General features: G+C 39.0%; 1 protein-coding gene across 1 annotated transcript in view; it reads left to right on the plus strand.

Annotated features, from left to right (window-relative positions):
- LOC119733972 (alpha-aminoadipic semialdehyde synthase, mitochondrial-like) overlaps positions 1-15,291 on the plus strand; it is a 35,731-nt gene that overhangs the window by 12,115 nt on the left and 8,325 nt on the right. Inside the window, exons 9-15 of the mRNA XM_038207351.1 lie at positions 526-531; positions 2,539-2,650; positions 3,200-3,259; positions 4,803-4,876; positions 11,841-11,959; positions 12,938-13,067; positions 14,180-14,290. Coding sequence (XP_038063279.1) covers positions 526-531; positions 2,539-2,650; positions 3,200-3,259; positions 4,803-4,876; positions 11,841-11,959; positions 12,938-13,067; positions 14,180-14,290 — 612 coding nt within the window. The remainder of the gene's footprint in view (positions 1-525; positions 532-2,538; positions 2,651-3,199; positions 3,260-4,802; positions 4,877-11,840; positions 11,960-12,937; positions 13,068-14,179; positions 14,291-15,291) is intronic.

The raw sequence follows: 15,291 nt of genomic DNA on the forward strand, positions 1-15,291 counted from the left end.
AAAAGTGGACATGGCAAGTGTTTACACCACAACTTAGCAAACGTTCATCACATTTCCAATCAAGCAAGTTTTGCTTCGAATGCTTCTTTTTACATTAGTTCCCTCAAGTATGCTTCAATATGCATTACTCTTTGCATTCACACGAGTTATGAGCCTGTCCGAAGAGCTCTGTAGGCTCTTACAAGCATGGTCTCTCAAAGGAATGAGCGTTCCAAAATTGAATGGTTTCTGCATCCCGCGCATTGGAATTATTGACCTGTACCAGTCGTAAAGATCAGCCAATCACATTGCTGATTCAATACCACGTTACCACTAGAACCTTTGACAAAAGATAACATCAGAACACATCGGAAAATGACATTCGTGTATTAAGTTCATCAACATCATCCGTTTTGTTGGCGTCCACTGAGACTGAAAGGAATTGCAGCTACTGATATTTTTTTCCCTCCCATTTGTTTTTGGTTTGTTTCACTGTCAAATCATCATTCGCATCCATCTTCCTATGTAAATCTGGCAATCTGGAAGACCAAGGTTCGTACATGCATGGTGCCTGTTACAAGGAACAGTTGATTTCAACTTGTTTTTTTTCTGTGAGCTTTGGTCTGTTTCAGATGTTTAGTTCAAGAATTTGAGAGTCTAGCACAGCATGCAGAAAATGAACATTTTTGTTTTTAACTTTTCACTCATATAAAACATCTTTACACCCCGCTGACCAAACAAATTACATCGTTGTCCAATGCACCTTTGCGTTTTGCAAATCATTGTTTTCTGTCGAAACTTTGCTTTCGGTGGACTATTTCTTTTGTTCATGTGATTGTCTTTTAATCAAAATTTTAATCCTAACTCCTAGCATTTTTCTGGGAAACCTGATGAAATCTTCAAAATTCACTGTGAATTTGCAGTGAATTTTTTTTGATGGAAAGCAGCTTCATGTAAAGAATCAGTGACTGGGCTGTGTACCTTTCTCAGTCTCGGTCTCTAAAACTTGCAGGGTTTTAACGGCACTGGTGTTTTATTTGCCAATATTTTCTCTTCCGTTGTACACGTAGGAATTCCATGTTTTGTTGTTTAATGGCAAGAGATATCACAATTGTGCGTACCGGGTACCTAAAGAATTTGTTGATTGTGAAGATGTGGTACCCAGTTTCCAAACTCTCTTCTAAACAAGCAGCCCTAAAGATTCATTCAGATGTTGTACAACCTCGTTCATTTGTCACAGAAGAGTTGCTGTGTGATTTAGCCAAATGTAACTTTGCTTCACAAAATGCAGTGTTATTTAGCTTTTACGTGTACATGTACATTGTAGCTTGGATTTTTGACAAAGGAGTTTATCAATTAACCCTAACAGAGCTCAACCCATCAAACCCCATCGGCATGTTTTGTTGGAATCTGTCAGGATGGGTACAGTACCCCTAACAGGGGTGTGAAATCTCAGCTTTAAAGCTGATTTCAGCTTCTTTTTTTTTTGGATGTCAGCTTTTTTGCCTTAGTTGCTGTGTACAAAAGTATAGGAGATTTCCAATGTTCAGCTTTTTTACACCTTTTTTCAGCTGTTTTCGGCTATTTTTATCAGTGGTCACTCACACCCCTGCCCTAAACTGACAGTCTTTTACATTGGGTTGGCACACCTCCAGAAACAAAGTCAGAAATATGTGTGTGCAATTTCCCAGATGGTGTTGGAATTCGCCAGGATGCATATGCTTCCTAGTAAATCATGCTACTGAGTTAGGGTTTAACAGTATTTGACATTCACAATACATTCTGTGTATGGAGGCTTGTTACCTCTGTGGGATGAGTACGGTACATACATTATGACAAAAGCTGTCTCAGTAATGGCCGCCCACGCAGGGGTATATAGTCATGTTCCCTAACGTGGTGCACTTCGAAGCTTACCCGACTTTCCTCGTGTAGTGTTGCCAAACCTCTTTGTTGACAAACCTCAAATTCATGCAGTAAAATACTGGTACTTTTACCTTCTTAATGCTTGCTATTAAACCTCTGTGAACAATTTCGGTTTCATAAAATTTAATCCGAAATTCAAAAACGGTGGCGTCCGGAAATTGGGCACAAATTGGCGGAGTGTTCCCTAACGTGGCGCACTTAAATAAATCTCGGAAAATTCCAAATTAACATTTAAGAATTTCTGTAAACTTGATAAATTCTGATAAATATTTACTATCTCTAATTACAAACCCATCCAGATGTTTGTCAGAAAATTATTTTCTTATTTTTCGGGGCATTTTCAAAGGGTTCACTTTGCACTTGAAAATAAAATCGGAAAATCACACCAAAATGAATTTTTCTTCTAACTTTGTAATGGGTAAATAAACTCGCGATTTATGAACGGGAGTGTTTAGAACTTGATGAAATGTCGCTTTCTGTGAAATTTCAGTTAAAACTTTTGCTCTAGCTAGGCACTACAGGCGAAAAATCAAAGTGCGCCACGTTGGGGGCCGTGCCACTTTAGGGTACATCAACAATATTTGTCCCCAAACGGTTCCTTTTTAAGTGGAATTGTGTTTTGATTTTCATGGATAGGTTTTCTGGTGATGGCGTTCTAGTGTGCTCCATTGATAACATGCCAGCTCAGTTACCAAGAGAAGCAACCGACTTTTTTGGTAACCTCCTTCAGCCGTTAGTGCCCGATATGGTAAGAACTAAGAACCGGCTTGAAATTGGTTGTACCGGCTTATACACTGGCTAGATTATGAATTTCAGCACTGTTAGTTTCAGAGTTGTTGAACATGATTCAGCATAACATTATTAAACAACTATCAAGCCTCTCGTGTAGAATAATATTCAAACTTTTTGACTTACCTTATTTTAAATGTAATTTATTTGTAACTGAGGGGGCATTTAAGAATAGTCTTTTTACATGTAACTCTAACCACCCCAAACTCTTCAAAATCCAACTGCATATTTTGTTTGATTCTGTTTGAGTGAGAACTACATGTACATGTACACTAGTAAACTGATTATGCTTTACATGGGGTCAGACATGCCACCATAATCAGAGTCCAACAGTTTGGGTGTAGACTTGCCATATGGTGTTGGATTTTGCAAGAGTGAGGAAGGTTCTTAGTAAATCAATGAAGGGGTTAGGGTTAATGACTGAAATGGCCTACAAAAGGTAGGTAATTTATCACAAAAGGTATTCTGCCATTTCATGCAATTGTTTCACTTTTTTTTTCCTGATCAGCTGAAGTCGGATGCTAAGAGGCCATTTGAAGAGGAGAACCTTTCTCGGATTGTTAAAGATGTGAGTATTCAAATTAAGATCAAAATATTTAAATACATTTTCATGTTAGCAGGCTACATGTAGGTGTCATCCAGTGTATGCATTGGATTCATTGTAAGCATGAACAGAATTCTAAAAATGTCATGAACATAAATGTGAAACAACCAGCCCCCCCCCCCCCCAAAGGAGTTATGGTGGTTAAGACGAAGCACATTTGATACTGTCTCATGCCATTTTTAACAGAGAAATTGACTGGGGCTTGAGTGGCAGTTCAAATATCCAGATTTTCAGTCCATTTCTTTGTTTAAAGGTACGGTAGAGTGTAACACTTGTGTATTTTTTTTCGTTTGAAGCAGAAAAAGTGCTCAAAATCTAGAGAAGGGTGCGTAACAACTAACCTGATGAAATTCTAACTCAGTGAATACTGCATATCCCTAGAAAACAATACATGTATTCTTAGATCTCAATTTCAATTCAAAAGTTGCCATGCCAAGTCATGTTTTGAATTGCGCCTGAAATCAGCGTCCGGGACACGTTCTCATTCAGCCGATCAAGCTACGAAATGCCACGCACTGAACCGATGAGTTAAAGCAACCGCGCACATGTGCGTCGTGTCAACGCTTGCGTGCACCCATTCACGGCTTCGCCGAATAAAAAACGAACTACTAACAGAAATTTCAAAAGATGCGTCTTTTAGACACATCTTTGGAAATAACCTTCTTTTATTGTTTTCTTCAAAATGACAGCATGCCAGAAAGAATAATTTCACAGGGAGTTTAGTGCCATTACTATCTTTAAACCAAGTATGCTTTTCAACAATCAATTCGTCAGTTACTTTTGGATAGCTGCAAATGATATACTCTACCTTTAATATAATGATTGCAAGTGCACTTTGTCGGTTGTATCCTTTCTTGGTGATCCCTGATTACTATTTCACAGGTTTGGGGGGATTGCTCATGTGATTGCTTGTATTGTGGTTCCTGGCCATATGGCACAAATGGCTCCGGGTTTCAGACTTTCTCCCAGTGAACAAAGACAATAGCAAATTTGGTGATCAGCAACATAGGCCAAGTTCGCGCAAGGACTATAGTTGACCAATGGTTAACTAACGTTTGCCCGAACTCTGTCTAGTCGACGGTGGTTGACTACGCTAGTCGACTATTTGGAACCAGCCTATGGTTGGTTGCTTCGCTGGTAACCAATAGCCGCGCACATTCATAATACTAGCAGAGAGCCAGGATCCAGAAGTTTTGCGATGACATTTTGACCAGCGTTTGACTAGAGACGTTCGCACGTTGCTATCAGTGCGCAGGCGTAAGGTACGTCACAAATCAACCACTAGTCGACTAATGGTCCTTGCCCGAACTTGGCCATAATGGTGGGTAGCTCGGTTGGTTGTGCCACTGCTGCATTGTTCTGGTGATTGCAGGTTCGATTACTATTTCAGTCAATTTCTCAGCATGGCATATACACTGTTACTCAAGTACATGTACTGTTACTCACGCACAAGCACAGATTGTGAGTTACTGACACAAGAAAACCTGAGTTTCTTCCGTTTCTGCAGGCTGTCATAACATCCAATGGCAGACTTACTCCTAAATTTGAATACATCCAGCACCTACGAGAAGTTACAATGCCGTAAGTAAAATAACAAAAACTGTCCTTTTTATTTCACTTGAAATTAAATGTGAAAGATAAAACCGAAATTGCTACGTATTCACAGCAGGGCTTTTGACAAAGTGGGTGTACAAATTGGCTGTGAATTGAAAAAAACAGGCATCCAACTTGCTGAAGTTTTAAAAAATTTTCTTTAGACTACATGCACAAACCAGAAGGGTTACTCAAAATACATGAACTTATACATTTGTATGCATGTTCAAAAGATGCTGAGACATCCCTGTGGATAATACCTTGTTGTCACAGTAATATCTTTTTCAAAAATATGAGCTCTATTTGTGAAAAGGGTAAGATACAGTAACTTATCTAAAAAAAATAGGCCTAATCCCCTCCTGAAAAGAAATTAAATAAGATGTGAGAAATCCATTTTGGACATGCCAAAGATCGCTTCTTGGTTGTTCAATTGTTAACTGAGGAAAGTGCCTCCAGATCTGCAATATTTTGTGCATGCATGTAAATTGCAGTTCAAATAACGCTCTCTGCAAACCCGAAAGCTAGTGAAAACCATTTGGTTGTCAGCAACCCTATACATGTATGTACAGCCTCTGTCCTTAGTCTGTTGTTCATCAATGTATCATACAATAATGGTGGGAGCAGAAAGAATGGTCTTCATCATCAAAATGTAACCCTTGAGAGGAAGCTCTCTTTCACAGACTGTGTTAAAGACATACTGTACACTCTTGTTTTTGGCATTTCAATGGAAGCATCTAGAGAAATTAACATAAGCTGCGCATACATGATAAATATACAATAATCATAGCAGCTTTATGATGTGTTATTGCCTTGAAAAAAAAAATCCGAATGTTGAGAAACAGCAAGGCAAACCACAAGAATGGTCTGTATATCATCAGAACAGTCCAGTCCAAACTACAATATATTTTGCCCTCAACAGCACCTTATCTTCCAAATCAAGCGGTGAAAGAAAGTGGGGGAGGGAGGGGGTCAAATTTCTGGTTAAAACATTTATATGGTAGTAATGTGTTTAACAAGGCAAGTAAGGTGCAAGACCGTTGCTATTTATTGGCAATTATGGGCGTCATAAGTCGAGAAATTTGAACAGTTGACTTTGCAAAATACACTTTCAAATGGAACTTTTGACTTTGATGGATAAATTTGTACATGTAATTACATGTACATGTAATTACATGTACCATACTTTACATGTTGACTGCTGACTACAAATATGCATTGTAGTTGTAGTGACAGGCGTACCGGAGTTAGCCACTATGAGTACATGTACTCGAAGTAAAGTAAAGGCTTCTTGTATTGTAAACTGCATCGCTGAAAATGTGCGCATTTGTACATCGCATAGTAGGCACCCTACCAAACTTTTGTCGGCAGTCAATGTGTTAAAGTCCTAGATGATAGTCTAATGTATGTGGTCATAGAAAGCACAAGACCAGTGTTTAGACCAGTAAGGGATTTTTCAGGCTCTGCCCCTGGTGGGTAATTTTCTGCATGTTCAGGGCAGGTACCTTACGTATCCTTTTCAGTAATGGAGATTCTTTATGTGTTTATTTTCTTGCATCTCTCAATATATAGGCACGAGCAAGCGTCGCATCAGTAAGTGCAGATAGTCTACCAAAAACCATTGTGCATCTGAACAAAAGTCTCATAAATGTTTCAGACACTGACATACATACCATTATACCATCACACGTACAGTAACGTTGTAGGAAAGTTCCAACGTGAAATGTCATACATGTTTTTCAGTCATCATTCCAAACTCAAAACATTGTCTTTTATCTAATGAGAACACTATTCGTATTTCTATTCACAACAAAGATCAATAGAATATGGAGCCACAGTGCTAGTAGTACATGTACATTACATTTAAGTGTGAACACTTTTTCGCAAACGTTTTGGTCCGCATCACATCATGCTAAATTATCGTTATATATCAACCCTTTAGATGTGCATGTTTCTTCCCTGGATTTTTCAAAAGCAACTTGATAATTTTTTGTTTTACTTACTATGATCTTTAAAAAGAAATGGTTAATTGAAGGGTTTTTTTTTTCTGTAAAATAACCCATTTTATTTATAGAATCCAGTTAACACTTCAATGTTTTCCAATGTAAATGCAACACTACAGCATCATGGCTATGCAGCAGTTGAGCTGGACGTATACAGACAAAATTCAACATGCCTATTTTAAATTCCTCTTTTAACCAGAATTGTAGGACGCGAGTCTGTTTCGAGTCACAATTTCGGTGATTCGGAATCAACTCTAGTCACCTTGACAAAAGATTTGAAAATTCTGACTTGATTCGGACTTGATGACACTGAGGACACATGACTCGTGAGCTAGTACAGTCGACTCTCGTTAGTACAAACTCTGTTAACTAATACAAAATTCTGGTTATAACAAAATAAAGCCCTGGTCCCGACTGTGCATTTATATATGCACAATGAATGGGACTGATGTTCCTCTTAATACAAAATTCTGATATAACAAACAATTTGGCTAGGTCCGAACGAGTTTGTTATAACGAGACTCGACCGTACATACATGTACTGCTCTTCATATCAATGGTGGTGTAAAGACTAAAGTTCCTGATTACTGTCCAGGTGGCTGATTTCTGGGAAACTACATGCATGCGTTAATCCGTTCAATTGAAGCATGTAGGGCTGCGCATTGGAAATGGGTACCCGAGTACCTGACCGTTAATGTTAGAAACCGGTTCCAGATTATGGAATCAAGGAACCTGTAACCAACTTAGTAAGTTACTTCTCAGTCAATGAGAAAGAAATGTTTGAATGTCGGTGGGAAAATTTCAAAATGAAAAACACGATACATGGAAAACCAAGACCAATTTCACGTTTTATGATGCTTACGGAAGTTGCAGCTTTCGCCACATAGCTAAATAGCTCACTGTATATGCCCTATCTAAGCGTATTGTCGCACCGATGTTACCGATTATCATGCAGACCTTTATGAACAATCTGAACAGCAACTTCCCAGATTATAATTTTTGGCTTGGGTTTCTTTAACTGGTACCCGGGTACCCATATTTTTTGTCCAGTAGGGTACCCAGTTTCTGTACTACCCGTAAATGCACACCCCTAGAAGCATGTGACTTAAATTTGTCACTTGTATTCGGTTTTGAACGCAGTGACTTGTGTTTAGACTCGACTCGTAGCCAGACTCAACCTTATTTGACTCCAGATTGGAACTCGAACTATTGTGACTCAACTTAAACCCTGCATTTAACTCTTAACACCTCAAGCATTTTGCTAGAAACTATCCTCAGTACTTCAAATGGTAAAGTATAAAGTTAAAGTGGTTGGGCGCTGCTTTCCTCATTCCAATGAAATCCTCCAAAATTCTGAGTGGATTTTTAAAGACCTACATGTCGGGATACATTTTATACCACAATATGTGTACAGATAGGTATACAGATGCTGTCAAATCTCCATTTCCTGAGAATTACAGTGACCAACTTTGTGTGAAGTAAATTTGTATCGTCAAATTTCAGATTCTCATCTCCCACATTTGTACATGTACATGTACAGTTTGACAGTTGTTGCCACACTTTAATCACAGTCAGTCACTAGTCATGCAGTCTCACGTCAACGAGCTAAACTGTGACAAATACATTCTAGGACATCCCCAAGTACATCCCCTGTTAGTTGTGACCACGGAGCTACATATCGTCGTGTCAGTGCAACAACGTCTTATCTCCATTCTGCAACAAAGTCGTATCTTGCGCGTATACGCTCCGTGCAACAACGTCGTATCTCGATGTTCATTGACTTTGCGTGTACATACGGGTTATTTTAAGCGAGAAACAACCTTTTAGTGCAACAAAGTGGTATCTCCTAAAATAACATGAACGAAAAACACGAGTTTCAGAATGTCAAAAGGTTTTATACGCCGAGATACGACATTGTTGCAGAATGGAGATACGACGTTGTTGCACTGACACGACGATATACATGCATACATTATCTCAATGCTGTGACCTTACTTGTGATATGACATAAGACTTGGTACTTGGGATTGCTTGGACGTTTTCTGCCAGCCGACCCTACTTCCCTCTAGATTTATCTAACGTAGTTCAGGTTTGTACATGTAGTGGTCCCATCGGTTATCATTAACCTCCAACATTTACTTTTTGTTATTGCCTATAGATGCACTTGAATAACCATATAAGGTTTACCTTAATAAGTGAGAATACCTACTGCACAGCAATTGCGTAGCTTCCTTTATGCACATGTAGCCTACATAATTCCCATTGCAGTCTGAATTCTTGATCTCCAAGCCGTAACCCCTGCCACCTTGACCATTGGGGTACACTGCACAGCTTTTGCTGTCTTTGATTAATTTGCTGGCGCATGCTGCTAGCCATTCCCCCTGAATAATTTCTAGAGTTTAGAGGTGCTCCACTACTGAATCAGGGCTAGCCTGGTACCTACATGGCCCAAATTCATAGAGCTGCTTAAGCAGAAAAATTTGCTTAAGCACAAAAAAACATTGCTTACTAAAATTAGGTTACCGGCCAAAACTCCATGTGATGTACATTGCTTGTGACTGGTATTTAGCTGTTGTTTACTTAGCATAACAATCGCATGGAGTTTTGGCCGGTAACCTGATTTTATTAAGCAAGACGTTTTTGTGCTTAAGCAAATGTTGTGCTTACGCAGCTCTATGAAATTGGCCCCTGTACTAATGTTTAGCTTGTCTGCTGGTTTATTGTTTGCTTTAATGCTTCCATTAATTGTCCTTTTTTGTTAAGTTGTGTAGGTTTTGTTTTCACTGTTAGTGAGTGCTGTTAAAATGATTGTAATGTTTTACCCGCAGGTCATCTATGTTGTCTACGGTACATATCTTTAGTTTTTATCTGTTCCGTTTGTGTTTTACATGTACATGTAGTTTATTTATTTAGTTAGTTTTGTTTAGATACATTCAAGCAAAAATGACAGCTCTCTTGCAGAAATCTAATTGCATAAGCATGAACTTAATACTCGATACCTTTGTACGTAGTTCGCATGCATACCACCCGGTATATTTTAGACCCGACTTCATCAAGGGCTGCCAGGCATTGCACATTTACCCTGACTCTAGTGGCAATGAGTGTGACCCCTAAGGCCAAAAAAAAAATACTTGGTCTCTGGTCAGCGCGCGCGTCGATTTTAAATAATCATGCGCGTCGACCTTTTTTTTCCCTTCAAATTAACACGGAAGCTACAACAGTGCCCTCTATTGCCGTTCCTCCTCAAATTTTTGTACCAAGGAGCACCAAGGAATGGGGAAATTGCACCAAGGCAAATGATAAAGGGCACCAAGGCAAATTATGGAGGACACCAATGTATAATAAGGAAAATAGTACCCATCTTGTCTGTACAATACAAGCTTGAAAAAAAAAAAGCCACCAAAAAAAACCACAAAAACAAAGGAACTTTGGTCTGACCAGAGACCGACTATTTTTTTTTTTGGCCTTAGGCTAATTTTTGCAACCATGGACCAGTAACAAATTTATGATGTCAAAGATCTGGATGACCAAGAACATGTCCATGCGGGTGCTAGATAATGCCAAACCGAAGAACATAACAGGTGAAGGAAGATACTTCTTTTCTGACCATCCATGGTGGGGTATGATAGTAAAATCTTTCCTTTTGTGATAAAATTGTTACAAAAGTAAGAGTATATAGGGAAATATTAAGGCGAGCAGATGACACTGTGTTCCATCCTATCAAATGGCATTTTCGCCAAACACAAGAAAACTTCGCCACAGGTCTCACCAATACTCATCCCTCTTTCCATATTCTTGAAAAGATAATATAGAGCTACCAAAGTTTTTTTCATTGCTGTTACAAAATCTAAGAAAAACATGATTCCTTAGTTTTTCAGACTTCAAAATACTGTCATGCTTATATGAACTCAGCCGTCTTGAATGTGACGAACCGCGGCCCCAAACTGCGGCTCTCGTTAGGCCAGAACGGTGATGTCATTCAGGCACAACCCAAGCCATGGAAATGCTCAACCCGTGACCAAAGCCAAAACATGTTTCTATTTAGAGTCGCAAAAACACACCCCTATGATAAGCCTGCTGGCAGGATTTAAAACATTGATGAAGAGCCAACTCTTACTACTACGTTCTTTCAGCTTCTCCTGTTCAAGTAACAATTCAATCCTCATTTCAAGTCGCTTTGATCGTCATGGTGAAGGAAATTTCCCATTCCCCCCCCCCCCCATATTGTAGCAGTCATCTTTAATTTAATGAAAATGCTGAGATTAATAACATTTTTCATGAAATCAATGTACAATGACATGTAAAGCACAATTTTAGTGTCACCTTTTTTTCTGATATTTAAATTTTTACATCTTATATACTCATAAGAGTTTACATAAATTGATGCATTTCAATCCATATCTCCAATCCAAACATGATCATAAACGTTCACCACATGATCACTTTGATTCCAGCACTTATAGTAATTTTTAAATGTTTATCTTTGAAAATTTAAATACAATTTCAAACTATTTCACTGCATTAAAACATTTTGAAACGAAACGTGAAAATTGTGAAGTCAAACAATGCACAGTTGTATACAATCCTTTTCATATTCCTAAACAAATTCCCAAAAAAGAAGACAATAAAAGAAATCAGTAATTTTTGATGATATTTGCAAAATAGAAGTGAATGGAATCATTTACACTATTAACTTGTTGAAATGCATAAAATTTGAGAATTTAGTTTTTATGTCTACATGTACCAACACGAAACAAAACAAAGAAGGAAAAAAAAAAGAATAAATAAATTTAAAAAAAGACATCGGGTGCTGCTTAAATTTTTTACCTCTGATATATATCTACAAAAAAGGGACGAAAAGCTTTGGTATTAGGGTAAACATCTACATATAAGTTTAGTTACATACTGCATTCCTGTTGATATTGATTATGTTACTTTTTCTCTCTCCACAGAGTTATTCCTTCCTCTTTCGGATCGGAGAAACAGAGAGTTTTGTTGTTAGGCTCAGGTCACATGGCCACACCCATCGTAGAGTACCTGACCAAGAATGGCAGTGTTGCTGTAACAATAGGTATGGTCACATGGTGCAATAGCAACAACATGCATCCCTCCATCCACCCGCTTATTTGTACGGACGCATGTCTAAATCTGCTCTATGATTCTAGATCACTCAAATAGGCAGTTTGTATGCGGTCACAGTAAAGGTAGAATAGATCATTTGAAGCTATCCAAAAAGTAACTGACGAAATTATTGTTGAAAAGTTTATTTTGGTTGAAAGATAGTAATGGCAATAAGCTCCCTGAGAAATTATTCTTTCTGGCATGCTGTCATTTCGAAGGAAACAAATGAAGGCAATTCCCAAAGATGCGTCTAGTGACGAATTTTTGGAAATTTCTGTTAGTAGTTGGCTTTTAATTTGGCAAATCCGTGAACAGGTGCACACAAGCGTTGACAAGACACACATGTGCGTGCAGTTGCTTTATTTGTTGGTTCTGTGTGTGACGTCCCCTAGCTGCAATCGGCTGAATTAAATGAGCGTGTCCCAGATGCTGATTTCGGGCGCAATGCAAAACATGACTCTGCAACTGTTAAATTAAAATTTAGATTCTAGAATATGTTATTTTCTTGAAATATACAGCATTCACTGAGCTATAAACATCTTCAGGTTAGTTGCGTAGCACCCATCTTTAGATTTTGAGCACTTGTCTCACTTCAAATGCACAAAAGACAAATGATCTATCCTACCTTTAACTATATAAATAGGGAGGTGGCCAACATCAAACTGGATAGTTCAGTTGGTAGAGTGCTGGAGCAGTTGCCTGGAGTTATCACTCCAGTCAATTTCTTTGCTCAACCTGATTTTTATATATTTATTTACCTATATACCCAGTTTCTCCTTTAATTTGTTTAATAATGTAATTAAAAAAAATCTGGATTTTCTTTCAACGTTGTCTTTAAGTGTAGTATTCACTGTGCCCTATTTGCATTGTTGATTGGCAAGAACCATTATTACAATTTTCATGCAAAAGGCTTTTCCATTGACCACAGCATCTGCCGACAAAACAGAAGCCGATGCCCTGGCCGCAAAGTACGACGGCACCAACTCTCTGTACATGAACATAGCGAGGCACACAGACCAGATGGACAAGGCCATCCAAGAGCATGATATAGTCATCAGGTGAATAAGCCCAATCAATTAGATCACTACAGAGGCAAATTCCACGTAACAACGTCCAAGCACAAAAAAGAATACTGTTATTAAAAGTCCAGGCTGCATGATGCAGTAAAAGAATTTTAAACCATTTTTGATCTTCCAAAAAGTTGATTTGAGCAATGAAAGGAATATCATTCTGGCTGCCATTATTTTCTAAAAGTTCTATTTGTTTTCTGAAAGTTCTATTTGACATCAGCTTTGCAATTGAAATCCTCCTGTGCATCACACTGCCAACCTCAATGAATGATCAAGAAACGTGATCATATGCATGTGTCAAGGTGGATCCCAATCAGAGTTGTAGTCGAGTACTTTCCGAGTACTTTGTTTACTACCAAATATTGAGCTGTTCATGAACAAAGGGATAGAAACATTGACAGTAGGCAGTGTTAGAGACAATAAAGTTGGGTCTTTGGATACATTCAAGGGGACGAACATGTGCTCACAGGAACGGAGTGCCCATCCTTCTTTCGAAGTGATTGGGCCGGACTTGAGTCCATGAAATGCTGCTGTTGGGGGATTACCAAACCTCCACAGTAAGTCTGTTACCTTCCCAGCATTGAATAATGCTGGTACCCATTTAATACCTGGGTTGAGAGGAGTAATTGAGGTAAAGCGCCTTACTCAAGGGCACAACACGCATGGCCACAGCTCACGATCATAAATCCTGCGCCCTACCGCTAGACCACACGTGCCCAGTGTTTGTATTATGCAGTTTCATCCATACCAAACCATCTTAATATCTGGTAGCAAACCTGGTACTCGGACAATACTCGACTACAACTCTGATCCCAATGTCTCAGTTTAGGACATCATATACCCAGGGACTCAGTCGGTCAGAGAACAGAATGCTGGCCGTTTACCTCCAGCAACAATTTTGAATAAAAGAAAATACATCAGTAAACACTAAAGTCCAAATGACACAAACGACATTGTAAAAAGAATTTACCTTTACAGAATATACACACCAACCCACTACAGGTGTACAGTTATTGTGGTTATAGTTATTGCAGTATAAGTCAGTAATAGAACAAACAGTGGCCAAGTTTCACTGCTTCGTATGTCCATTTGATGCACAGTATGCTGCCATTCAAATTCCATCCGGCAGTAGCTGAGAAGTGTGTGGCACACAAGAAGAATATGGTGACTGCCAGCTATGCGGGACCAGAGATGAGGGCACTTCAGCAGGGGTGAGTCTGGGTACCAACTCAGTATCTTTGGCAGGCGCGGTTCTACGGGGGGGCTAGGGGGGGCTGTAGCCCCCCAAAATTTTGTCTAGCCCCCCCAAAATAAATTCCGTAAAAAAAAAAAAAAATTGCATTAGCAAAAAGAAGGATTGTGATGTACATGCGAACGGCTCCCCCTAAAGAAGAAATAGCCGTGACAAGGGTGCATTAGTTAATATAGTGTGAATGATTTTAGTATTTTATTGGCGCTCCCAATTGAAAATATGGCATGAGCCCCCCCCCCCCCCCCCATTGATTTTCGGAGGCCTAAGTGTCTGGAAAAAATAACCGGTCAACATTTCAGCATGCCTCCCTGAAAAAATTCTGGATCCACCGTGCTAGCCCCCCCAAAATATTGGTTCTAGAACCGCGCCTGATCTTTGGGTTCTTATTGGAAAACGTTGCTTCATGTCTTGCTTGTCTGGAGGATAGTAAGCAAAATCAGGCGTTGGTGGGAGAAATCTGCGATTTCAAAATCATGTTCTACTATTTTTTTCTCAAACCGAATTACAGTTATCTGATTTCGTCAGAAGTTCCCATCCAGCTCACAGTCATGCCAACAAAGTGAGGAGTGAGGTGCAGCATGCAATGCCCTCCACGATGATTGGCTACAGTTCCCAAAATGGGGGTGGGGGGACTCTCTGATTAGTCAAATGGGCAGTTTATTTATTAGACAAAACAACCACTAAGTAGTGAATGCTGTTACAACCAAGGACAGTGAAGCAATTTGGGGATGTTCCAGTTGTTCCAGCTTGCGTCACAAAAAAAAAAGCCTTTTTGTTTTTAAGGTTGGTTTTTAATATCCAGTTTTAAAAATCCAAACTGATTTTTGGATTTACAACTGAATACTATAAAAACCGGATTCAAATCCCGCCACAAGCTAAAACATGTCGAAATGGGTCAAGCTTTTGTTTCAGGAACATCAAATCTGGTTATAATTATGAGGGCAGGGCTTGTACCGGTAT

Source organism: Patiria miniata, unplaced genomic scaffold (assembly GCF_015706575.1).
Source record: "Patiria miniata isolate m_02_andy unplaced genomic scaffold, ASM1570657v1 HiC_scaffold_26, whole genome shotgun sequence".
Lineage (NCBI taxonomy): Eukaryota > Metazoa > Echinodermata > Asteroidea > Valvatida > Asterinidae > Patiria > Patiria miniata.